The sequence below is a fragment of the Panthera uncia genome, chromosome A2, assembly GCF_023721935.1.
Source record: "Panthera uncia isolate 11264 chromosome A2, Puncia_PCG_1.0, whole genome shotgun sequence".
Taxonomy (NCBI): domain Eukaryota; kingdom Metazoa; phylum Chordata; class Mammalia; order Carnivora; family Felidae; genus Panthera; species Panthera uncia.
In genome coordinates, this window is record NC_064816.1 from 18,328,173 (window position 1) to 18,354,555 (window position 26,383).

The 26,383-nt window shown below is 55.8% G+C and overlaps 1 protein-coding gene across 1 annotated transcript in view; it reads right to left on the reverse strand.

Annotated features, from left to right (window-relative positions):
• The window catches only part of CACNA2D2 (calcium voltage-gated channel auxiliary subunit alpha2delta 2), a 143,463-nt gene that overhangs the window by 58,739 nt on the left and 58,341 nt on the right, over positions 1–26,383 (reverse strand). Inside the window, exon 3 of the mRNA XM_049642226.1 lies at positions 12,455–12,571. Within this exon, the coding sequence (XP_049498183.1) occupies positions 12,455–12,571 (117 nt within the window). The remainder of the gene's footprint in view (positions 1–12,454; positions 12,572–26,383) is intronic.

The following is a 26,383-nucleotide window of genomic DNA, read 5'->3' on the forward strand; positions in this document are numbered from 1 at the left end:
GTGAGCAGGTACCCATAGGTGCCCCCAGAGCAGGGCTTGGTCAGCTCTACTCCATCCCTTCCTCCTGCCACAGGGAGGGTACAGACACCCTCAGCCCACTGACCTCCATCTGGTCACCAGGCCCCGGGTCCAGCATGTATGTTAAGGGGGCCAGTGCATGGGGTGGGGGGTCCTGTGCACAGGGGGTGGCCAGAGCTGACCTGAAAGATGGACTCATCCCCAGTAATCTTCCTCAATCCCATCCCCGCCTACCCCTTCCTGGGAAAAGGAAAAGGCGAAGGGAAAATAAGACAGATGCAGTATTTTGCAAAATGAGCTAATTACACAGCAGTCATACAAGGAGATGAGATTAGCAGCATATTTGATAAAAGGAGACACAGGTATGCATGTGGGAGGTAGAGAAAGGTCACTGTTATCCCTGGGAGACTGTGGGGCTTGGTGCTTCTGCCAGGGCCATACGGAGTGGGGGCTGCAGCCCTGTCACTCAGGCCACAGTCACACAGCTTAATCCTGGGCCATGTGAAAGCCGCAACCTTAGGGGAACAAGTCAGTGTGTGCATGTACATGAGAACACACACGCTCATGTCTAGACACCCCCCATGGGATACATACACACATAAGCCCAGGAGAGGGAAGAACAGCCACACTCTCCCATGCCTCCCCTACACTCGCTCCCCTGCAACCTTGTGTCTTGGGGTTAGTTAGAGCTGTGCTTGTGGTGGGGGTCCTATGCACGAACATCCAAGACAGAAGACAGTGTAGCTGTAGCTGTCATTAATGGGGCTGTCACCACTGCTGGCTGAGAACGGATAGATGCATTTTCTCGTTTAAATGCCTACTCATCTGCTGGCCCCTGGGGTCAGGGCCCTCCCACCTGAGGGATGTGGGGGTACACCAGCCCAGGCTGTTCCTCTCATCTCACGGTACCTACTCCCCAACTCTTCAGCCCTTCATACTATGGGTGTATGGGAAGATGCTCTTGAACTCCCTAAGCCCCAGCACCCAGCAGGGCCCTGAGGCCCCCAATGACCAGAGCCAAAGGTCCAAGATGTAAGCTCAGAAGAGCTTCGAGCCCCTCAGAGCTCTGGGCAAGAATGTGTAGTGGTGCTAAACTTGCACAAGGACACGAAGATGTGAGTGGCTCTGGGTGGAAGGCCACAGCTCTCACTCCCTGAGACGTGAGCACCACACACCACTGCTGCACACCAGTCTCACCACGCTTCCCTCTGGGGAGGGGTCAGCAAACACCTGAGGACGGAAGGTGGGGGCGGGCAGGAAGTGCTGCCTACTTGCTGACAATCCCCATCGGTTCCTGGGGGTTCGGCCTTCTCACCCCACAGCCTGCTCCTGACCGTCCAAGACCCCCTGTCCCCGTAAGTGCCACCTTCTCCACCACCCCCCCACCCCCACCCAGAACCTGGAGGGTTCAGCCTGTTTCCCTTCCCATTCTAACCCCTAAGCTACACTCAACTCTGCCTGACCCCACACTCCTACCCGCAGGGCCCCTCCATGCTGTTCTCTTTCACAGAATGCTCTTTCCCACCCTCTGGGAGGCAAACCCTCTCCTTCCCTCCAGCTTCAGCCCCAGCCTCAGCCTCAGCCTCAGCCTCAGTGTTACTTCTCTGTGCTTCCAGGTAACTGGGACTCTTTCATGAAAGCCCAAAGTGAGGTCAAGTGATGGCAATCTTCCCCGTGGCCCAAGCCCCTGCCTTGTAACAGTGATAACCACACAGCACACACAGGTCTAAGAGCCAGTCAAGTCTCAGCTCAGACAAAACCCTCGGCAATCCTGCCAGGTGGACTCTTCTCTGATCCCCTGCCCTGACCCTGTCTCAGTGCCTGTCCATCCATCTGTCCATCTGCCGGATGCTCATGCCTCCTGAAATTGGATGCTGCTGGATCTGATGACAAGGAACACAGGGGAGGCGAGGGGTGGAGCTGGGCCTGGGGAGGGACTCTGCATAGGGGGTGGGGAAGCCCCAAACTTGGCCTTGAGAGGCCTGAAGGCCGTCTCTGCCAGGAAGTTCCTGAGTTGTGCCAAGGGGAGACTGCACTGGTCCCTCCTAATCCTGCTCCTGGCCTGGGGATGCCCTTGCTGGTTCCCCGTACCTACCCAGTCCAGGCCCAGCAGTCAAGTGGGTGAATCGGTGGGTCATAGGTGGGGAGCTGCCTGCTTGCCCATCAACCCCAACTATCCAGGGAGGGGCTGGACCCAAGGCACCTGGGCAGCTGGAGATAGGGCCTCACACCCTCGGCTCCAGCTGGTGTTGACACAGCAAACATGCCGCGACTCCCATTCGCTGAGGCACCAAGTGGGCAAACACAGGAAGGCTGGAACAAAGGGCTTGACAACCGTGACCAGCCTCTCAAACAAGGGACCCAAGCCCTGTGCCAGGAGGCAGGAAGCATTAAGCAGCCTGGACAGTGTGGCCCACAGAAGTGGAAGCTAGGGACAGACCCTTGATGAAGCATCCAGAGTAGGGGGAGCCGGCCTGAAGACTGATGGCCTGGGGTCAGTCCCGTGCTAGGCACAGACCAGTCTCATCCATGGGACTTGTCCCATGTGCATTCCTTCTTGAATCGGTGTCACCAAGGTCTGGGCATAAACTCTGATGACAGATCTGTGAGGCTATGCTTGTTGCTCCTACTGTCCGGGTAGGGAAACTGAAGCCCAGAGAAAGTGAGATCTGCCAAGGGTTCAGTGCGCTACTCAAGTGCAGAGTGGGGGCTATAGCACAGCAGTGGTTTAGGCCCCTGATGCTTGGCCACCTTCCGCTCTGGGCCTGGTCATGTGTATCATGAGCCATGCGACATCTTTATGGGGGACTCATGGCCAAAGGTTCTTTTTGGAACAGTGCAAGGTTAGGACTATGCAGGTTGTGGTCACTAGGTGAGGTTTCCACTAGACTGCAAGGAATGATGTCTCCACTGGGCATAGCCCTGCATGCCTCTGCCGAAGGCCCACCTCACAGTGTGTTTGTGCACGTGCTCTGCACGGCCATGCCATTGGGCGAGACCTTCCATCACCTTATGCGTGTGGATGCCCCACCATGAAGACATGTACGTGCTCTCTGTACCTCTGGTCTGTACTTTGCTGTGCCCTCCGCCTTGGACCCTCTTCCTCTGCCTGGCTACATCTTCAGCAACCCCCCTGCCCCCACCCCAGGTCCCCTAGGCCTGATCAGAATCCACAGGCTTACCACCCTGGCCCACACTTTGTGGAATGGGTCATATCACTGTCACCTTGAACAGACTGCACTCTTTGAGGGAGGAGCCCCATAGGTCTATTCCCCCATCTCTGGACCTGGTAACCTAGTATGGTGCTCATACACACCGGTTGCTCAGCACTCGGTAAACAAAGGTTGAAGGAAGCAAACAGCACCCAAAGTACCGGGTATCCCTTGACACAGTGAGCCAGGATCAACTGATCTCCGGGAAAACCTTGGGGGACCCCACCCAGGGTCACTATGACACCATGGGCTGGGCTGGCCTTCAGGTGTGGGTTTGGAAAGACTAATGAGGGACCTCAGAGGGGCTTCTCACCATGCCTGTGCTGGGTGCAAGGAACCAGGCCCTCTCTGCCAGCAGCCCTGTGAGCCGACTCACTTCTCCCATAGGTACCCACTATCAAAGCAGAGGCATTGGTCCCTAGGTATGTTAAGCCATGAAAAATGGGGATGACAGAAGTGACTGGCTGCTCCCAAGTCTGCCGCACCCCGAAGGGGCCATGCTTACCAATGTGCAGCTACCACCCCAGGCCTCAGGTGGTGAGCCCTGCCCCCTACCTCTGTCATCTCTTCACCCCCCTCCCCTCCAGTGCAAAATGATGCACAGGCTACACCTGCTCGGCTCCCTTCCCAGCTCACAAAACCCGTATGGACAGACGCAGCCTGACTCACTTCTGCTCATGCTCACTGCCAGGCCAGGGCTTGGTGCCTTCCTTCTTCCCTTCCTCCACTTTTGGAAATTCTACCAGCTCAAGTGCCACCACCTCCAGGCTGTCTCCTTAGACTTCCCCTCCCATTATCAGCTGTTCTATACACGAGGATCTCAGAGTTTGTCCGTCTCCTCAAAGTATGGGGTCCTGGAGGATGGGGACTAGCTGGGCCACCGGCTCACCCTGCCTTAGATGCACCCTCCCTCCCCCAGCCCTTGTACATGAGGTTTCAGAACAAAGGGCCAGAAGCTATTAAAACTCAATTAAATTTCTCACTTCTCTGATCCTGAATTAGACTGGTTTGTCCCTGTGGCACCTGCGGGCCCTGTTCTTCCACATCCCAGCATCTGCCCCACGTGTCCAGCTAGGACCCCCAAGGAGGTGGGCAGAAGCAGGAGAGGATCCTACCTCAGCGCCGGCTTCTCTGGGAGTGTAATCCAATGTGTCTTCCCTGGGGGTCCACGGCCGTTTCATCCATTTGGCTGACCCCCCACCCTCATGCCCTAGATTCCCTTTCCTGTGGTAGTCAGGACATACAGGTTGAATAGGAACCCACTCTCTAGCTATCTATCCACTCTCTAGCTATCTTGTGTCCCCCAACTGAGGTCTTGCCCCTAGGCCCTCGTTTGTGCTCTGCCCCCTGCCTTGCAGACCCTCAACTTTTCCTTCCCCACCCTGGGGCTTCCTCTTTGCTCTAGTCAGCATGGCTCTACTTCCTCCCAATCCTCAGGAGCTCCGTGAGGAGCAGGCACACAGGCTCAGGAGCCAGGGTGAGCTGGGGGAATTGTGACCCTGTTTTAGCCAGGCAACAGCCAAGGCTGGCACTGTCTCTGCACCTCTGTTTCCTCATCTGTAAAATGGTAATTCTGCTCTACAGCAAAGCAGAGACTGGCTCCACACCTGGGGTCAGGCTGGGGGCAATGGGAAGGTTTGCTGAATGACTGAGTGAACACGCAAATGACAGGGAGACTGAACGGTGCTATGGGGAAAGCACCTGGCATCATGGAGCAAGGCCACTGGGCAGGTGAGGCTGACACCCCCTCTTGGAGCAAGTTCTGGGTCTGGGGTGCCTTGGCTAAGGTATCTCCACAAGAAGTGGTCAATGCTGGTCAGGGCAGACAGGATGTTGAGCTTCCTGGCCTGACACATGGCCCTTTAGTTTCCTCTGACCTTCAGCCACTAGGGAGAGTTCAGCAGCAGGGCGGGGGGTATAAGGCTGATCCACCAGGCTCTGTGGACTCAGGGGTGTTGCACCCAGGATCCTTTGGCTAGAAGATGCTGGGGAATGACCACAGCTCTTCTGACCCTTCTTGAGGTCCCTGTACTATGGAGGAGGAGCCACGAGAGGAGCCTGCTCTACAGGGGAAATCCTAGGAACTAGGGAAGGCTGGCCCAAACACACAGCTCGGCCTTTCTTTAGCCTGACAGGCCGAGCCAGGCCTTCATCTGACCACCACTGGCTAGGGCGAGTAGGATGGATGAGGTTGGATGAATGAGGTTTCCCCTAAGGATCCTGGGGACACACCCCACCTGCATGACCTCCCTCTTCGTTTCCAGGGAGGCTGGCTGAGGCTGCGGCCTCCTAGGGGTCTCTGGCCACACCATGTATCCTCCGAGGAGGCCATCCCCATGTACACCTCCACCAGTTGCTGGGAGCGGCGTGTCTTTGCCCAAGGCTCACGCTGACTCCCAGGGCCTGTGGGTATATGGGGAGTGCACAGCAGCTTACCTTTCCTCCCCTACACGTTCAGGCCACCTCGGAGGAGGAGCTCCCTCTGAGCCCTGTTCCTGAGTGGTCACTCTGCCACCACATGCTGCCTTGTCTCTCCTGAGTGCTCACCACGGCCCAGGTCCCCGTCCTTGTTTCCTTGCTGGCCGGCTCTCTTGCTGCCTCCCTCTGTTAGGTGGGGGTCCCCAAGAGTTCCCACATGAGAAGTATTCAACAGATGTCCATTCACTTATTCTGTGCTCCCCCCATCCCTGGGGGCCCCAGGTGGCTCCTCTGGGTGGCACTGGCACCTTGCCAGGAAGCAGCAGCGCTGTTTGGGTGAGGGGAGAATAATCAGCCTTAAACGTCGCAATCAGGGAGAACAGGCTGCTCAGGCCCCTGGCGCCCACGCGTGCGCCTAATTGGCTCTACGTGTCTGTGGCTCCTTTCAAGAGCGGGAAAGTGGAAGGGTCAAGATCTCTTAATGTTTGTAATGAAGGGGAGGCAGAAGCCACTGCCGGCCCCACGTAAACACCTTTTAATTGCACGGAGAAGGGTGGGCGGGGGCAGCCCATGCTACAGAATCCCTTGCCTGTCTGTCCCCCATTACTGTGGCTTTTAGAGCTTCCCAGTCTGCAGCCAGACCCCAGAGGGTGACCTCCAGCCAGAACACAGAGTCACAGCCCTTGCACCTGTTGTACAAATGTTCCTGAGACTCCTACTCTGGGCCAGGCCTCCTCCAGGCCTTGTCCTTTCAGGGCTGATCTGCCCGTCCAACCCCCATCAATCAGTGCAGCTGAGGACCCAGCTCTGAACCAGCCTCTGGCTGTCTCAGTGCCAAACTCTTCCCCCCAAATCCTTGCTGCCTCTTCCAGGCAGCCCCAAGCTCAGTTTTACCCTCTTAAACTGAAGTGATCTTCCTCCTGCTACAGCTGCCCCATTCCATCTGCACCTCTCTGAGGTCCCAATGTCCCCTGCTTACGCGGCTTTTATTCATCATGGCTGCATCTCTCTGTCCCATTACACCAGTGGTTCTCAACCAGGATTTGGGGGTAAGGGAGTTTTCCCCCCAGGTGACATTTGACAAGATTTGGGGACATCTCTGGTTGTTACAGCTGGGGGAGTGGTGTACTACTGGCATCTAGTGGGTACAGGGCAAGGACGCTGCTGAGCAATCCTACGGTGCACAGAGCAGCCCCCACAACCAAGAATTATCCTGCTTGAAATGTCAGTAGTGCTGACACTGAGAAACCCTGCCTTGGATGAAGCCTTGGAAAGAAAAGCAGCAAGTAAGCAGGAGCGAGGTGGAGTGTGCTCCCTCCTGACAGGAGTGGTCTGCTCTACAGCTTGGGAGGGGGGGCTCCCCGGCCCCCTCCCTGGCTCATTCCTTCTATTCCTCTGAGCACCCAACCCAGGGCCCAGTTCCTGAACAGACCTGGCCACACTGCCAACAATGCATCAGTTTAATTGGGTTAAGTGGCCATTAGCGGCAAAAGCAGGGCGGCTGTGTGCAGAAGGGTTTTTAATTTTACTCTTTAAATGATGCTCGCTCCCCAGAGAGGTGACTGAGGGTGGGAACACTGCCCACTGGAGCCCCCAGATCCAGGGCTGCAGCTGCGCCACCCCCTGTCCCATCCATCTGGGCCTCACAAGGCTGGGCTGGGCCTCACGAGGCTGGGCTGGGCCTCACGGGTGCACCGTGTCTGTCTCCACTGCCCAAGGAAGAACCTGTGGGCGCAGGCACTTGCCCAAGGTCACTAGGTCATTCCAGGGCAAGCCACTATCAGAGGAGGCCAGAGCCCCATCTCTTCTTCCCTCAGCCCTGTCCACACCCTGCAGTCAGCAAATGCCATGTGGCTACCGGTGGTAGTCCAGAGGAGGCCAGTGTTGGGGGGCAGTTTGTGGGGTCTGAAGCCCAGCTGCCCAGATCTAAAGCCTGAATTTGGTGTGGGGCTTAGGGCCAGTGGTTTAAACTCTCTGGGGCTCAATTTCCTCAAATGTAAAATGAGGATACGATACTCTCGGCTTGTAAAGAGGATTTGGAGAGATCTGGAGTGTTCTGGCTCATCGTAGGCTGGGCACCTGATAGGCACTAAGAAAGAGGCCAATGATCATGGGAGGGAATTATTTCTGCCCATTTTAGGGGAAACATTCTGACTTCTGAATCTACATAAATCATCTGTGGGGCACTGAGAAATATTGAAGCTCAGCCCCATCCCTGGAGAATCTGATGTACTTGGTTTGGGGCGAGGCCTGGGCATCACCATTTAAAATCTCTCCAAGTGACCTCAATGTTCAAGCAGGTTTCAAAACACTGCAGGAAGACAAGGGGCACCTGGGTGGCTCAGCTGGTTGAATGTCTGACTCTTGATCTCAGCTCAGGTCTTGATCTCAGGGTCATGAGTTCAAGCCCTGAGTTGGGCGTGGAGCCCACTTAAAGAAAAAAAGTTTGAAAAACACCATAGGAAGACAAAGGTACAAAGGCACAACGTCTGGAAAGGTCTTGGCCCTGGGAATAGCAGGAGGTACCTGAGGTGGAGCATGGGGAACATGGGCATGGTAGAAGGGGAGAGCTTAAGGACTGAGGTCTCTAGGTCCTGGATCCCCAGTCAAGCCTTTCCACTGCCTCTGGCTTGTTTGAAGTTTGAGGTAAGAGGGTCTCCCCAAGAGCAGGCTCTAGCCACACTGATGTCCCTCAGTGCTCTGGCCTTGGGCTTCCCATTCTCTGGGAACTGAGACAACTGAACCACAATGCCCATGGCCCCACCACTGAGAGGAGGCTGGAACCCCTTGCATTCAGGTCACTCCTGACCTTATCAAGGCTGTATCTCCTCTCACAGCCTCTCCTCTAAGCCACAGAACAGAGGTATCAGGGATGGTGCTGAAGGTGGCACAACCTTTGGGGACACTGTTTTCTTTGTGGCCTTTATAAATGATGGTTCCTGGAGGTATGAGACTGAGACCAGAAGTACTGGGCAGGGATGGTCTCATGTCCCTATTTTACAGAGAGGGATGCTAAGGCTTGGGATGGGACTAGACTGAGTGCTCTGTGAGGGCAGGAGCAGGGCCTGCCCTCCCCCTGCCCACCAGCACCAGCCTGGCACACAGTAGTCCACTAGAGAATGTTGATGACTCATTGGAGGAAAAAAATACAACCAGGAAGAAATGACCTTTCTGACAAGGGCTGTGTGTCAAGGCCCCAGCAGGGAGGACAACAGAGTCCAGATTTGGGCTGCCTCCAATGTGCTGTAAGTTGCTAAGGCAACTCTGCCTCCAATGTGCTGTAAGAACTCAGGTACCTCCCTCCCTCTCCTGGGACTCAAGACCCTTAGAGAGTGGGCCTTGGCTCAGAGGACCCATCTCCCTGGTAGTAGAATTCATAAAACAGCTCCCCTCCATGTTTCCAAAGCTAAGGCCCTAGCAGGTTTCCTGGACTTGGGAATGCTGGTTGCCTGTGTTGCAAGGCTCCTGACCTGGCCCTGCTCCTTCCCTGACTCTTGCCTGCATAAATCACCTTGTGAAGCTTGGAGAAACTCGTAACAAATGTCTGATTGTCCCTGATTAGATGAGCCAATGAACTTCCGTCCTGTGTTGCTCAGATTTCTCTTTGCAAGTCCCAAATTAAAATTCCAGACCAGAGCAAGAGGATTTAAATTGGATTACTGGATGGGGTCCAGGGAGAGAGGAACAATGGATGGGGGGGGCAAGGGGTCCAGGCCCCCACATCCCTGCCTCCATATGCACCCAGGCTGCAAACAAATGTGAGAAAGGAAAGAAGGGCCAGAACTTGATTAAAAGCAAATTTAAAACACAATTAAGACCAAAGCTCATCCTGAACAATTAGGACCAAGGCAGGGGAAGGATGGTTGTCCTCTGCATCCTCTGGGGATATGGACAGAAGCATCCTGTGGGCCTAGAGCCAGAGGCACTGTAGCAGGGGGGTTCATGGCCCAGCAGAGTGCTGGGAAGGTAAGCGTGGTGGGCTCTGTGCACACCTTGGAATCATGTGGGAGTCAAGGGCATGGCTTAGCATCAGAGTGACCTGGGTTCACATCCTGGCCTGATGCATGGCATGTCTGAGTCTCTGTCCCCTCTGTGAAGTGGGCCTCCATCATGAGGTTGCAGTGAGAGTAACCTGTGACAGACAAGACATGGTGAGTGCCCAAACAGTGAATGCCCTTTTCCATCATTCTTTTTTCTTTTATTTGAGAGAGAGAGAGAGAGAGAGAGAGAGAGAGAGGGAGAAGGAGAGAGAGAAACAGCACATGTGAGAGCAGGGGAGAGGGGCAGAGGGAGAGAGAGAGGGAGAGAAAGGGAGAGAGAGAGGGAGAGAAAGGGAGAGAGAGAGAGAGAGAGAGAGAGAGAGAGAGAGAGAATCCCAAGCAGCAGGATCCATGCTCAGAGTGGAGCCTGATGTGGGGCTCGATTTCAGGACCCTGGGATCATGACCTGAGCCAAAATCAAGAGTTGGATGCTCAACCAACTGAGCCCTTCAGGCTCTCCCCCATCATTCTTCTATTGAAAATAATTTGTGGCATGTCAGGCTGGCTCAGTTGGAAGGGCATGCAACTCTTGATGTTGGAGTTGTGAGTTTGAGCCCCACACTGGGTGTAGAGATTACTTAAATAAATTTTAAAAAAATAAGAAGAAAATAATTTGTATTTGGCACCAACTATGTACCAGGCCATGGGCTAGGCTGCAGATGCAGTGGGAAGGAGAGAGACCTCTGCCCTGCCTTGAGGGGCAGGGTCCAGCATGTGGGTGGGGTATAGAGAGAGTTGGGATCAGGACCCAGGCCTTGGGCTCTACCCTCCCTGCCAAGCTATCAAGGTTGATAGTTTGTCTAGAACTGGGGAGAAGAACTTGGGGAGGGACCTCAGATTTGCAGTGTCCGGGGAGGATGGGCAGGGGGCTGGGCCCTGGGCTCCATCTGTGGAGGGCAAGTCAGGTATCTGTCATTGCCACCACTCAGCACCTCTCATTGAGGGAACTGGTCCTAAAGCCAAGGTGGGCAGCAGGCCTAAAGGATGCCTCTTCTCAAATTTATCAGAAAGTTTCAACACAAGTTCAGGGCTGGTTGCCCGCACTTTGTAAAATGGAGGAAAGTAAGGAAGTAGTGGGCAAATGAGGAGTCTGGAATGAATGGAAGAGAGAGAGAAAGAGAGGCAAGAAAGGAGGGGACAGGATCCAGGTCAGTCCCAGTTCTAGAAAAAGCAAGGAGGGGACATGATATGCTGGATGGATAGGGCAGCAGAATGTTTCTCACAGTCAGGGGAGACACTCTTGCCCTACCCTGGGACTGCTGTCCCAGGTGAAGACTGGGCTTTGCCTCCTCCCCGGGGCAGTTCATTTCTCCACTTGTCTCCCCACCTGTGACCAGGAGATCCTGAAGGTCAGGCTGGACTGGGGCTGGGCTCACTCTGGGTCGTCTGGATCCACCCTGGGTTGGGAGGCCTTCAGGCTCCACTTCCTCTGGGACCCTGGTCCCAGCATGCCAGCCTCCCCCTATTCTATGATTCCAGGTCACACAGGATGGGCAGGGGACCCCAGGGGGATGGCAGGGTCCAGCTCCTGGGGAAGAGGGTTCTCTCCTTGGGGCCTGGATGTGGTGGGGGCTTGAGCTAGGTCACTGACCTGATTTAACCCTGCCAGGCCCCTGGTCTGAGCTTGGGTATGGCTTGTATGGATTTGCTCATCCTTTTAAAAAAAAATAGTTTTACTGAGATACAATTCACATACTACAGAATTTACTCACATAAAGTATATAATTCAGTGTTGGTTTTTTTTTTTTTTTTTTAGCACATTCAGAGTTGTACAACCATCACCACAATCTAATTTTAGAGTATTTTCATCACCCCAAAAAGAAACCCTGTACCCATTAGCAGTCCCTCCTTATTCCCCCTCCCTTCCAGCCCTAGGCAACCACTAATGTACTTTCCATTTCTGTGGATTTGCCTATTCTGGATATTTCACAGAAATGGGATCACACAATAGGTGGTCTTTTGTGGCAAGCTTCTTTCACTTAGCAGAATGTTTTCAAGTTCATCCATGTTGTCATGTGCATCATCAGTACTCCATTCCTTTTTATTGGACTCCTCTTTTTGACACAGGCTGAGGCTGGGGCAGTGGCAGCTGTGCCTCTGATCTGCGGGCAGCTTAGACACTCTCCCTCATTTACTGCACAACCTTGTAGCTCTAGAAGCCCCTCCCCACTTGCACTCCCTTGGAGTGGGTGGAGTTCGACAGGCCTGCTGGCTTTGTACAAGTGGTCAGTGCAGCTGAGTAGGGTCTGTCAACTCCCAGAATGGCAGCACCTTGGAGCTGACAGGCACAACCTCTCTAAGATTAGAGGGGGAGAGTGAGGCTCAGAGGGAGGCAGAGAAACATTCAAGGTCATGGGCAGAGCAGGGGCTCCAATCCCTAGCATTGCATGGCTTCCACATTCTCTGTGGGGCATTTGGGGCCGTTCCACATCCCCCCCCCCCCCATCAGAGCTGCAGCCTAACCTCCCAGCCATCAGCAGATGCTCACCCAGGGCACGCTCATAGAAGAGAGGAATCTGAGAACTCCAAGCCTGCCTGGGCCCCACCTTCATGCCCGCACAAGAGCCCCAAGACCCCAGGTCACCCTCCAGATAAAACTGTTCCTGCCATTGCTACCCACAGTCCAGGTGGGCACAGCCCTGCCAGTGAATTCAGCCTGAATACAGAGGGCCAGGAGGGCCACGTGTTCATGCTGGGTAGGCACACTGCCCACACAGTGCAGAGCCACTCGCCTGGCCCTCCCTCAACCCACATAACTGCACCTACCTTCAGGGCCTGCACCTTCCTGTCCAGCAGGCTCTCGATGTCTCCTGCCACCTTCTCCACCAACTTCTGAGGCTCGTTCTCCTGCACCTCAAACAGATTCCGGTTGTCCTTGTAGATCTAGAAGGAAGCAGGAGCCAGGGGTGAGGCCAGGGTGGTCCCACATTTCCATGTCACAGCCCCTTCATATCCCCCCTGCACAGTATGATCCAGCCCTTGGCCCTGCCCCAACTCTGGCTCTGGCCATTCGGAGAGCATGGATGTCTGAGGGTTGGGCCCACTGCCCTCCTGAACTTGAAGAAAGGCTACTACAGTCATGGGTTTCACAGCTTGCCCTGGTTGTGGCTGGTGGGATGGGGTTGTCACTGCCTTCTCTGGGACTCAGGGTTCCTCCTCCAGGAGCCATGAGCAACAACCGCATGACTAGTTCAGAGTGGCTGAGAGCAGCAGAGGCGGAAGGGTGGGTTCAATAGGAGGCAGGGTGTGTGTGTTGGGGGGGAGGGGGGGAGATGGGACCAATAAGCATACACGGCATACCACATGCCTGCTGACATGAGGACACTGTCACACTCACTACACCACATATGCATCACATATAGCCACCCCATACCCTTTTTTGCTGGTGTTGCCCCAGGGCATTTACAGAAACTGCAGTGGGGACTCTAGGCACCCCTAGGGGTTTCTCTCTCATTCAGCGCACAGAATATGGGGGCAGGGACCAGGGAAAAGGAGGCATGTGGGGAGGATAAATCTGCCCCTCTCTCCTTGAGAACTGGGTCTGTGCACACACTCACGTGGGGGTATAAAGCTGACAGTCTGCATCTGCATGCGTGAGTGTGTGTGTTATGGCTCAACACACATCCATCTGTGTGCATGTGCCTGCATGTTGGGGGTAGGATGGGGTTAGGGCCTCTAGATGAAGCCTGGGGCTTATATGTGAGTCAGAAGTGAATTCAGCTGGCCTCTTTGTTCCAGGCTGGGGTCTTGGGTGTCTGCACATGCATGGATGTGTGCATGTGCGTACGTGTGTGTGCATTGTACACTCACGTGTGTCCATCCAAATGACCCCAGGAGGTCTGCTCCCAAAGCTGACTCCTTCACAGAGGTCATATGCCACTACTGAACTGCTGCCATGGGGCCACGCCATTGGGCAGTGCAGAACCAGAGGAATTCAGAGAGAGAAGAGGTGATGAGGAGGAGATAAGGAGGTGGGAGAGGCAGCTGATGAGAGACAGACAGGCAGGCAAGATAAGGTCGGAGAGTGACAGCCAGACGAGGGGGAGATAAGGCCTCCAGCAGTTGATGGGGGAGGAGGTGGGGGATCAGGCACCAGAGCCCCTGCCCTGCTGCCCACTCAGCACCCAGCAGTCCAAGGGTTAAAGTGCCACACAAAGCCGGCTCAGGCAGTCTCCTCCTCCTGCCGCCCCCCATCCCTCCCGGCTTCTCTTTTCTTTTTGTCCTTCTCTTAGAACAAAATAATTTGTGGAGAATTCGCTCCTTCCCACAGAGCAGTGCCGATTAGAGGGCGAGGCATGAGGCCTGGACGCAGGGCCAGGGAGGACGGAGGCCCCAAGTGGGCATCAGGCCAGGCTGTTCCCTGGGTTCCCTGGGCTGGGCCTCAGGGCAGAGGCCCCCAGACAGAAGATGGTGATGGAGACAGAGATCAAGGAGGAGTCTGAGTCTGGGGTCACTGGGAAATGTGGAGAGCCTGGAGTGCAGTGCCCACTGTTGGGGGGAATTGAGGCTCAGAAACAAGAAAGGACAGGTCAAGTCCACACGACTCTGAGTGGCAAAGCCAGGTCCTCCTGGACCTCTCCTTCCCGGGTTTCAGGGCTTTAAAAATACACCCTTTCCCAAGCATGAGCTGCTGGCCTGGAGCTGGGACACCCTGGGCTTGTTGAGGCCAGCTATACTGGCTAAAGCCTCGGCCGAGTGCACCCTGGCCCACTTGTGCCAGCAGGGGGCGCAGCTGCCTGGCTTCTCTGGGTAGGGGATGAAGTTCGGACACCTGACTCTCCTGTCAAGGTCATTCCCAGGTGTCCCAAACAGGGCTGTCCATAGCCGCGGCAGTCCTGGATCAGAGGCTGGACCAAGCAGCCTCCTGACAACTCTCCTCTGGGAGCCCCGGAGTTCCTCCCCACAGGATCTAGGGTAGCCCTTGCAGCATCGCATGGTGACTAAGACAGGGCTCAGGAGCCATAGAGGGAGTGGGTCTCCAGGTGGCAGGGTCACACCCCAGGGCCCTGAAAGGTGGCATAAGGGCTTGAAAGCAGGAACCCTGCTAAGAGTCACCTCACGTCTGAACCTTGGTGTCCGATTTACTAAGTGAGAGAACAGCAGTCCCCTCTCTGCAGGCTGATGGAGGACTGCAAAGAACCTACACTATTGTCGCTGCTGCTATTGTTGAGGATCACCAGAATTCTGCAGAAGGAATCACAAATCACAGTCCCTCCCTGCCTCTACTCTCTCTGCTATATCTGTACACTAAGGATCTGAAGCCATTGGCTCCCATTCCTGGGCAGACAGCCGTGGTCTCCTGGGGTTGGCTCGCCCCCAGCCCCACCCTCTTCCCAGGCCTTCCTGGGAAGCCCCTCTCCAGCCATACTGTTCTTGTCTCCAACACCTCAGCCTGGGCTCGAGAGGTGACAACAGGGGAGCCTAGACACAGAGACGCCACTGATACAGCCAAAGCCAGCTCCCTTCCAGCTCTCCCCAGGCACTGGGCCTGTGTGTAATGGACCCTTGGCAAATGCATATGCCCAATTCCCTGCTCAAGAGCAGAGCTCTGCGACCAGCTAGACCTCAGTCTGACTCATATTCCTGCTTGCAGTTGTGCTACCCCTTGGAACCTGGTGCTTCATCTGCCACACTTTCTTCCTGTCCCAAGGACCCTCTATGACATCTTTCTGCTGGCCCCCGGTGTCAGCATTGGTGGCCTCTCCAGCCCATTGACTTGGTGTGTCCCTGCAGGCTTCTGGGTCCCCAGCCTATGCTGATGCCCACTACCACACCTTTGCTCATGCTGTCCCTGTTTCCCGTCTGCCTTCCCTGCCTTTCTAAATCCTCTCTAGAGCAAGGGTGGTAAAATGGGCTAGAAGGAGTTTCTGGAGAGATGAGGGCTGAATCCTAGAGCTTCAGGGCCTGGTCAAACTACCAGCCAAGCCTGTGCCCCAGTCCCAAAAGAGCCCCTGAGATATAGTAGCCCTTGTTCCTTCTATCCCGAGTGCTTCATCCCTCTAAACATTCCCCTGAACCTGTTCCAGGTGCCCCTGGCTCCTGGGGGTGGGACCTGAGCTGAGCCCTATGTCCCAGGGAGATCTGAGTGACACCATTCAGCAGATGGTCCCACCCTGGGAGATAGGGCATCTCTCCATTGATGCTGTCTGAGGAGGTGCTTTCTACCTACAGGCCTAGCAGGAAGCCTGGGAGACCCCAGGGCAGAAAGTATGCCAGGGCTGGCTCCCCTTGAGCCCCAGCCTCTAGCCCTGGTCCCTGGGGTCAGCTTAGAAGCAACAGACAGGCCAGGGTGCACCGGGTGCAGGGCCTCAACAACCACAGCAGGACTGCATGCCCGCTGGTGTCCTTGGCCCAGCAAGCTAATTGGAAAAACCAAACAGCTCCCACAGCAGCACAGCCTCCAAGGCCCCGACTTCTGCACAGGCGGCTGGACTGAGGAAAGATTTGGGGGGTCACAGGTCTACAGGTTGTTGCAGCTCGGCACTGGCCATGATGGGGGAGGAAGAGGCAGGGGCTCTATCCCACAGAGATGGTGAACGGTAGTGGGTCAGGGCAGCAGACTGGCAGACAGGCTGGCTGGAGCCAGGTGAGCATATGGAGGTGGGGTGGGGGGAACAGGGCTGGGAGCAGGGGTGGCTGAGACGCCAAGGGATGACAATTCAGAGGCAGCTTGCAGCCCTTTGTTCACAAGAGTCCCTGGCTCCCCTCAGATACCTATGGCTTCCTCCCCTGAGGGCACCTCCCCCACTCAGTGATGGAGACCTGTCCCTCTATCTCTCCCCTCATCTCTTCACCTCTCTCCCTGTGCGTCCCAGTACTGGCCTCAACCCCAACCCTCTCTCAGCTCGAGTGATTCTTTAGTTAAGTGGCATATCTGGCCAGCCTTTCGGCCTAAGATTTTAAGGGCTTGTGGAGGCCAAGGTCAGGGGCCCCAGAACCTCTGCCCAGCCCCCCTGCTTCCCTGGGGGGCCTCCACATAAAGAGGAGCCTAGAGGACACCTGTAGATACGACAACTTTGGGCAGGAAGCCTGGATGCACACAGGGGCAGACAGCCACCCTCATCCCCACAGCTCCCAACAGTCCTGACTTGGAGTGGGGTCAAGTTCTGAGGTACCTGGAAACAGAGACAGCCATCACAGGAGACAAGAGACCCCAGGACTGGAGACCTGGACGCCCCCAGTCATACTGGAGAGGCTCTTTGCAAAGTCCCAGAACCGGCGGCAGTGGGGCCTGGCCCTGAGCCAGCACCTAACCTGCCCAGAGACAGTAGGAAGGTGGGGAGAAAGGAGAGTAAAAGGAAGGCGAGGAGGGGAAGGAGAGGAGGGCAAAGGGGGAAGAGGGACAATGGAGGCCCCGGGAACGATGCTGTTCACGGAGTGCTGGCTCTGGCCACCCTGGGGCAGATGTTTTCACACCTGGCCTCACTGATCTTGGACAACCCGAGGAGGTACGCTTCTGATCATGTCCATGTAGCAGACAGGGCACTGAGGGTCAGAGAGCTTAAGTTATACAGTAGAGATCAGATTCAAACCAGATCTGTCTGACCCAAAACCCTTGCTTCAGGTCACAATCTGTGCACTTTGGTTCCCTGCACTTATTCCTGTACTTGAAGGTGAGGCACAAGGTGAGGGAACCAGGGTCACACTGAAGGCCTCCATTCTGGAGAGAAGGAGGGGCGGACTGGCAGAACCAGCCTGATGGACTATATAACCACCCAACACTGGGAGTAAAACCAGGTGCATGTGAGGCTCCTCTCCGCAGCGAAGGTGAACGGGCCCTAATCTCTGGAAAATTAAATCAGAAAGAAAATGGAACGAGAAAGATTTGACACAGGCTGGGCCCTGCTGCTGGCTGTCTCCTCACAGGCCCAGGCTCAGTTGGGTGTTCAGCTACCCGGGTGCTCCAGCATCCTGGCTCCCTTCCACCACTCAGGTTACTGGGCAGGGCATGGGCAGGGCACAGGGAGTGGAGCCCCACAATACGACCTCCCAGGTGATTTGCTATTCTCTAACCCCCTCCAGTCATGTCTCAGTATCCAGTCCCCGGTCTTGAAAGGAGCAGCTGGTGAGGGTCCTAACCACCTAGCCCTCATGCCAACAGGCCCCTGCACGGAGAACAGCAAGGGGACCACAGATGGTGGGCTGGGCCCCCTGAGGCCAGCCCACAGGGGCAAGCACTGGAAAGGCCACAGGGTCATAGGGATTGGAATGGGTCACACTTGTGCCAGGATCAGGAGAGCCTTGGGTCGGAGGATAGGGAGCTCCTGGTGGCTTAGGGACCCTGAGCTGGGCCAAGAGGTGGGGGAAACTGGTAGTGATTAGCTCAGGGACCCCAGCCAGTCAGGGCAAAGCTGGATCTCAGGCCTCCAACCTCACTCCCGCCAGACTGTTGCCCATCTCCTGCCTTTGCAGGGAAAATTGAGGGTATTGACACGGCTGCTAATCACCCTTGAAGGCCATAGGATCAATGGAGTAGCCAGGTACCTGTGGTCCCCTCCCACTGAGAGCACTCAGGACTTAGGAGAGATCTAGGACAGATGCAGGACAGGTGGCAGCTCCTGGGCTCTCCCTTTACCCAAACCCTGAGCGCCACAGCTCAGGTCCTGATGGGACAAGGGGGGCTGCCCCATAGTGGGTGCATAAAAACCCTAACCCAGCTGCTCTAGAGACAGTCCAGGCCCTGGACTATGTGTGTGGCTGACAGCTCTCTGCAGCCAGGGTATAGCCCCTCCCTGGCCTACCTAGTGCGGGACTTACAGTAAAAGCAAGGGCAAGGGACCCTCAGAGCACACAGCTGGTGCACAGGCAGGGGACTATGTGCCACTTGGTCACATGTTCATCAGCTGCTGACATTCACCGGCTGCCACAGTAGTTCTCATGTGGCCATGCCACACTGCCACCATCCTGTGGTGGGTTGGTTCCATAGTTAGCCATATATGGTGTCATGTCACAAGCAGGGTTTGTACATGATCATGCTGGTTGCCACATTACCAACCTTTATACTGAATAGGGATTTCCTGGAATGAACCGTCTGTTTAGAAGAAGTCATGGACACCACCAGGCCATTACAATGTGGTCCTATGGGGGCTGCAATGGAGAACATGAAGGCAGTGTGGGAGCAGAGAGGAGGGCTCCTGGCCTGGCTTTGAGGAAGAGGTCAGGATGTGGCCCTCCTGGGTGGCCCATTATTTGCTCCATTTACTCCCCACCCCACCCCCATGTCCTTACATTTCCACTGGGGCATGCCATATTCACGCCACCGGTTCTAGGGCCTTCTTGAGCTCGGGGCAGCAGAGATGGACCAGATCTTGTCCTTGCCTTCCTAGGACTCACCATCCAGAGGGGACAGGTGTCCCTTTGGACTGCCAAGGACAGAGGGGTGGCAGCAGGAAGAGGTATGCAAGAGACACTGGGAATGGGGCTCACCTGCTTGAGTACAGCCAGCTGGGGGGGGGGGTTACTGTCAAGGAAAGGATTGGGATGGCTTTACAGGGGAGAGTCTGAAAGGCTGGGTGGAGTCTGCCAGACTCAGGGGTGGCCGGGGAACAGTGAACCGGGCAGGAGTAATGGCAGGTGCAGAGGCTGGGAGGAGGGAACATCAGTGGACTGTTCAGTAGCAGGAGCACAGGGGCTTGTGGAGGGCAGAAGGGAGGCTGGGGGACAGACTGTGAGCAGACAGGGAGGTTACATAAGCCAGGCAGCTCAGGAGAGGGAGCTGGGGCCTAGATCACAAGGTGAGAAGGCCTTGGTGGCTCAGCGGACCCTGGGCCCCCAAGAGGCAGCCAGTAGGAGCTCTCACCAGCAGATTTCCCTTGGAAAAACTCATAGGGGCACAAAGCCCCCGCCACCACCCCCAGCAACGCCTCCCTGTTTTTAAAGTTAAAGTTTCGTTGACTGTCATCCATTACCGCAATTAGTACATTATGTCTAATTATGCAATTAGTGTAAAAAGTGCACTTGCTGCTGAGAATGGGAAATTACGCTGCCTCGTTACGCTGTAAAATCCATGTCATAAAAAGGCTCAATCTCTTGTTTTTCAAAAGACACAAACCCAACACAAAACAATAAACCAAATCCTCCCAACTGAGCTAGGGCCAGTCTGTGCAGCCCTCCCTGCACTTGCTTCCATGTAGACCCCCACCTCTGCGAGGCCTGCCCCGCACACACCCCAGGGCAAGACATGGCCAGCCACAAACACAAGCTGTTTGCGTGACCATTCCTGGGTGTGGCCCTTCTTTGCTCCTCTGAAACAGATGTGAATTTCTAAGCTGACTTTAAAACCGTGGTAATCCTGATTATCCAACCATTATTCCAGACTTGACTTGGAACAAGGCCTCTAGTGTTAAGGCCTATGTATTTCAGGTGAGAGCAGTCCCGGGTAGGGGGGCGGGCATGGCTCCACCCGGCTCCAAGCAGAAGTCCTTTCTCCAAAGTTCCTGAGGGCACAACTCTGAGGTCCCTAATGGCACCTGTGAGGAGAGGGTCATATTCCAGCTCAGGGAAAACTGGAGGAACTTTCTCACACTCAAGGCTCCCAAACCCTGGGAACATTGCCTGGATAGATAGGGAGCTCCCTGTCACAGGAAGCATGCAAGTCCAGACATCAGGGGTGCTGAGCAGGAATTCACTCATGGTCACCCTGCACAGTGGGCTGGACTCTAGGCTGTTATCGTCAGACAGCAGCATCCCTATGGCTGTGTGCCTACGTGAAGTTTGCAGTCTGACCTTTCTCCCTAGGTTCTGGCTTCCTTGGTGGTCAAACAGATAGTCTGTGGACAGGTGGGAAGTGAGAAAGGAATCTGACTGGAGGGTGGTGTGTCACTACCACAGAGGTGACAATGTCAAATGGCCAAGTCCATGGGGGCTAGCAGGACACACTCCAATGTCCCTGACTGCCATGTCAGCACTGGGCACCTGTGTGTCTCAAAAGGGCGATACAGTGCCATGGAGACTCCTGCCCAGCCAAGAATCTGCCCTCACTTCATGGAGATGATGCACAGACCAGCTGAGCTCAGATAAGGTGCTCACAGAGCAGAGAACCAGAAACATGGAGTCCCAGCATCCTAGGGTCCATGGGACACCAGGGCCCCTGCAATGGCACCCACTTGCAATGTGCACCCACTAGTTCTGGGTGCCATCCACACCCCACTGGGAAGCACTCACTGAGAAGTCAGCTGGATTGTGGGGATGGAGGGGGCGTGGGTCTAAACTCAAGGCATGGGTCCCAGACAGTTCCAGCCTTTGTCTACTCTTCCTCCAGGCCTTTGTCTACTCAGGTGCTCTTAAACAGCCAGGGAGCGTATCACAGCCCAACCACATGGACACCAGAGGAGACTCTCAGGGCCCCTGTCCTCCTGATTTGGTCCAGGATAGCATCAGGAGTGGGGGACTTGAGCCCGAGGGGAATGGAACTGTAGGCAGATCCGGGGCCCCTGCTGGCTCCCCGCCCTGAGCAGGGAGCCACCGGCTGTCGAGGCAGCTGGGAGGGAAGCTGTGCCCAGCACACCAGCCGGCACGGGGGAGTGTGAGTAAACACACCCGCGCTTCCCAACTCGTGTGGCTGGTGTAGGCGCCTGTGTTTATGGGAAACAGGTTATCTGTGCCAGCGTCTGGGCCCCTTTGCCACCCACCCTGGCTCAGCTCTCTCCTGCTGCCTCCCTACCCAGTGGGCCCTGCCTGCCTTCCCCTAGGACTCCTTAGCCTCTGAGCTTTGGAGGGACAACAGTGAGGACAGGCCCTCCCCTCCAGGAGGTGAGACAGGGCTCTGCACTTAACCCACTGAGTCAGAACAATCCCCACAGGCAGGTATGGTTGTTGTCCCCATTTTACAGCTAAAGAAACCAAGGCTCTGGCAGCTGGACAAATGGGTTGGCAACTAGGCAGTAAGTGGAGGGGCCCATGACACTGGCTTCTCAAGTTCCAGCCATCAGTTCCAGGTCTCAGGGCCAGAGTCCCCCATCCCCTGGCAAGTCTGGTCTGCCCTTTACCTGGCTCACCACCTTGAGGAGCCCTGGTCCAACATGGCCTTGGAAGTGGACCCTGCCCTCAAGAGCAGGGCACACGGCCCCTCTCTCCCACACAACAGCCTGAGGAGAAAGACCCCAGGGCCTAGTCACTGGCCTGCCATCTGGCCTCTTAAATCCCTTCCCCCTCTGAGCCCGTCTTGGTTCCTATGGGGCCCCCCTCCTGCCTCTCTGGGCAAGAGTCCTGGCAGGGCAGGGTGAAGGGTTACAGGAGTCAGTGTGGGTAGAGGCTCCAGTGAATCCTTGGTGGTCCCGGGAGGGCTCCTAATCATTTTTACAGCTCTAGCTGCCATGGAGGTCTTATCTAAATGACTGTCCTTTGGCCCAGAGTGGCGGGAACTTACCCCCATAAACACCCTCATGAGATGGGTTTGAAGGTGGGCCTGAGGCACAGTTCTGAGGGCCAGGGAGCGAAGGACAAAGACTGCTTCCTTTGCCCACATCACCTCCATTCCACCCCTCCTAGCAGGGAGGGCAACCCTCTTCAGGGGCTGGGAAAGGTCTCTCAGGGAACCCCAGAATGGCCAGAAACCGACCTTGCCCTCCCAAGCTTTCTGGGAGAATGTGGGTTCACCTGATTTTCCTTTATCCACCCCCCTCCCTGACCTGTGACAAGGGCATGAGGAGGTGCTCAGCAGCTGGATGGCTTCTTATCTCAAAGACGAGGCAACTGAAGTGGCAGAAGGGTAGAATCTGTCCAAAGGGGAGCCCTTCCTGGCCCCGAGTCCCCTCCACTTACAGCCAAGAATGGCTAAAAAGCCATGGCCCGAATCCTGGCTCTGCTCTTCACGAGTGGCGTGCCTTCGCATAAGCCTTCACCCTCAGCATCCACACAGCCTTTGAGCTGCTTTGTGGGGTGTTCCTCAACAATGAAAGGTCAAATGCAAGGTGCTGCCGGCTTCTTGTGGGGCCTCCTTCCAGGGCTGCTCCCGAGGCCCTGAGAGTTTTCCCTGCCCCATGCTGTCCTGCAGGGCTAGCCTATCCAGGCCTTGCAGGCTGGAAGTCTGCCCTTTGCTGCTGAAACTCGCTGCTGAAGATGTTGCCAAATAATGACAGCACCAATCACAGAGAGAGGACCTCAGGCTGACTGCTCTTATGAAAACACGAGATCTTCACGCATCAGGTATGGGGGAGAAAGACAGAGACAGAGGTGAGACCGGGAGGTGGCTGTGGCCTCCCATAGTATCAAAGGGGCAAGGTCACTGAAGGGTCCTGCCCCATCCCTGGGCACACACTGTAGGTCCAGGCACATCCACCAGATCTTGCAGACCAGCTCGCACACGCTGACCTCACTACATTCATGCCCAGTGCTAGAAAGCTGCTTCGGACCTTGCCAGACCTCATAGTTAGGCTCACAGAGAAAGCACCACAGCCTGGACAGACCCAACAACTGTCACGAATGTCACCTGGGTGACGCTCCGTGGGTTTCCATCCATATGTCAAAAGGTGGTCTGTAGCCATTTGAAATGTTTTAAGCAGTGAAACTTCTCTGGCCCCAGGATGGTTGGGGCTACCTGAAGGTCATGGCCCTAAATCTTCCTGCTGGACACAGCAATGGACAGTCTCCTAACAGCAAGGGTGCTGGGCCTGGTGAGGGCAAGGGCACACCTGACTGACAGTGGCTTCTGGATCAGGTCTCCAGGAGGGTCACAGTGCTCAAGTGTCAGGCACTGATAAATCAGTGGGTACAGAGCCAAGCTGGTTCCTGCCCATGGTGAGTGTGCAAGTGAGTGTACCAGGGAGCACAGCCATGCCGGCTATCTTGTCCACATCCTGCGCCAGCACCTCCCAACCCCATCTTTGTCCTTTCCCTCATTTTTCTTTTATTTTTCTCCTACTTCCAATTTATAGGCTCTTCTCGAATTTTATGTATCCCTGTAAGTGCCCTTAAATCTTCTGTAGAATTCATTGGAAACATACATAAACAAACACACAGTACTTAGACACGGAAGCCTTGTACATGCTGAAGCCACACTCAGGACAGGAACACTTCAGGGACGTGTGTGCAACAAGGACAAGCACATGCTGGGGACACACGCCACAGGGGACCCATTCTCTCCCATCATTCACAGGCTTTCCTGAGCCCTCATAGGAAAGTTCCCACATGTGGACAGGAAAAATTCAGAGTGGCCACCACACAAGGATTTCCCAGAGCTAGGGGGTCAGTGATCTCCACACCCACTCCCAGCTGGGTGCTCCTGAGCAGGCTCTGGTCTCTCTCTGTACCTCAGTTTCCCCTCACCACACTGTGGGGAGGGAGGGACCATCTTTGATGCCCCGAGTTCCGGGTTCTCCCTCCATAAGAACCCCAGTGGCCACTGGGGCCAAAATTTGTCTTTACTGTGCCCGCACACACTGTTTGCACCGTGAGGGCCCTTGGTCTGAACAGCCATGAACTTCGAAGTTAAGCGTACTCTGCTCAGGGGAGGCAGATGCTGTGTCTAGGCTCGCAGTCTAGGTGGGCCACCTCCTCAGTGGGGTAGAGATTGCCATGGGAAATGTGCCAACACCAGTGGGGCCCATGAGAGTGTCCATGCTGGCCGTCCACTGTATCAAACTCTCACAAGCCCTAGTCATTGTCCCCATTTCACAGGCAAGGCCACTGAGGCACAGAGTAATTAGAGCTGGGATTCAGTGACTACACAGACTAACCACACACTGGAGCACAGACTGTGTTCCAGACTGCCCCCTCCACCTCCCAGCAGGTGGTCTCCATTCCATGGGAACCTGTGATCCTCCACAGCCCTAACCCTGCCCCCCAGCTCCTCTCTCTGGGAAGCCACTTTTAATTCCCCCTCAGCTAGGCCCATGGGGCCTCTTGCCTCGGGGCTATGAAAGTCAGTGGGGGTCAGCTAAGTCCAAGGTGTTTGCAAACTTTACTCTGTTTTAAATGTTCCTGGAGAGCTCATCTCAAGGGCACCTAGGTGAACCCTCGCAGGAAATGCAGCCCCTTCAGCAAAACAAGCCCCTAATTCATCTGCCCAGGATCATTCACTCAGATCGATGCATGGTGCCAACTGAATCCTCAGTGGCCCCACCAGCACCCAAAGAAACCATCAGGCCCTGAGGCCTGTCATTCGCCCAGCCTGTCTGCCCAGTGGGATTGTGGGGAGGACAAGCAAAGATCTGCACTGGGCCCAGTGGTGGGCACGCTCCCAAAGAGGTGCTTCTACCTGCAGGAAACCATTCTGGCCTTGCCGGTATGGAAGTCTAGGACCTCAGGATATAGATAGGCAAACTGAGGTCCAAGAGGGAGGGGTGAGCAGCAGGGCAGGGCCAGGAGGACCCAGGTTCAAGCTGCTGGCACCTCCTTCCGTGCTAGGGAAGTCGGGGAAGACTTTCCAGGAGAGGAGTGGGAATAGATAGGCAAGAGAGAGTGTCTACCAGGCAGGTGAATGGCAAACAAAGGTAGAGAAGAATGAGCAGCTAGCCATGAGGCTGTGAAGGAAGCTGCTGGGCGGAAGTGTCTAGTGCCAGGGCAGAGGCAGCTTCATCCCCTCACTGCAGCCATGGGGGCCGGTCTGCCAGCATAAACTCTTTGAGAACTGTGGGGTCACCTGGAGGACTGGGGATGGGAGGCCTGGGTCTCTGGCCCCTCCACGCCACGCCTAGGTGCCTGCCAGGTCTTAGCAGAGACGATTCTCTGGGCTCCTGCGTCCTCTGCTCGGCGACCTCCAGGAGGAGGGAGGGACGCCTGAGCTTCTAGCTCTGTCAAGGGCTCCCTGAGCAAGGAGGCGACGAGGGCAATGATGCCAGCAGGACAAGAGCGGAACAAATTGCCCCAATTATGTAAGGCGGCCCTATTTCCTCCTTAGCAGGGAGAGGAGACCAGGGAAGCCATGTTCCCCTCTAACCCACTCCCACCCATGCCACTGGGCCTGCTGGGAGACCCTTCGGGGGGGGGGGGCACTGACAGGTCCCCTTAGCAAAGTCTATAAGCCCAGGTCACTGGGGGTGCTGGGGAAGGATCCTGGGGAAGGACTCCATGGGCCCTTTCCTGGGGCTTGCAGGATGGGATCAGGGCAAGAGGCATGGGTCTGCCCTGTTCAGTCACTGTTCCTTGAGTATCTATGAGTGTAGCCTAGCCCCTCTGGTTTGCCTTGTACACTGCCTTGCCTGTACACTGGGATGGACAGTCCATGCCCCAGGCCTCTCCCCTTCTCTGGCCACCATGGAGCCCTGGGGAACTCTGAGCCTTTCCAGAATCTGACTACAGTTCCTGCCCTGCCATACCCCTACCGGGACATGTTCAGGTCTGTTCTTCTTAGTGCTCCACAGGGGTCCAAGCAGGAAGCCCCTTCCTTCAGCCTCCAGAACCCGGCTAAGGTGCCAGACAGCCGCGACCTCAGCATGGCCTCCAGACTGCCCCTGCCATGAACACAGTCTAGCCTTCACTCCGACCCCGGGGCTTGGACCCCTCTAAGTTGCGGTCTCTTTCTCCATCCTGGGAGAGTACCCTGGGAAGCACTGGAGATGCCCCAGACCAAGGCCCTGAGGTAGTGCCCTGCTTCTCAACTCTACCTGGGCACAGGTAGTCTGCACGGGCCCCTCTTGCAGCTGGGAACCAGACGTGCTCTGGCCCGGAGGGCTGGCAGGCCAAGCTGTCTGGGAAACCCCTCCTATACAGCACCATGCTTTGCTGGGCTGCCAACATACCATGAAGCCCGGGTAT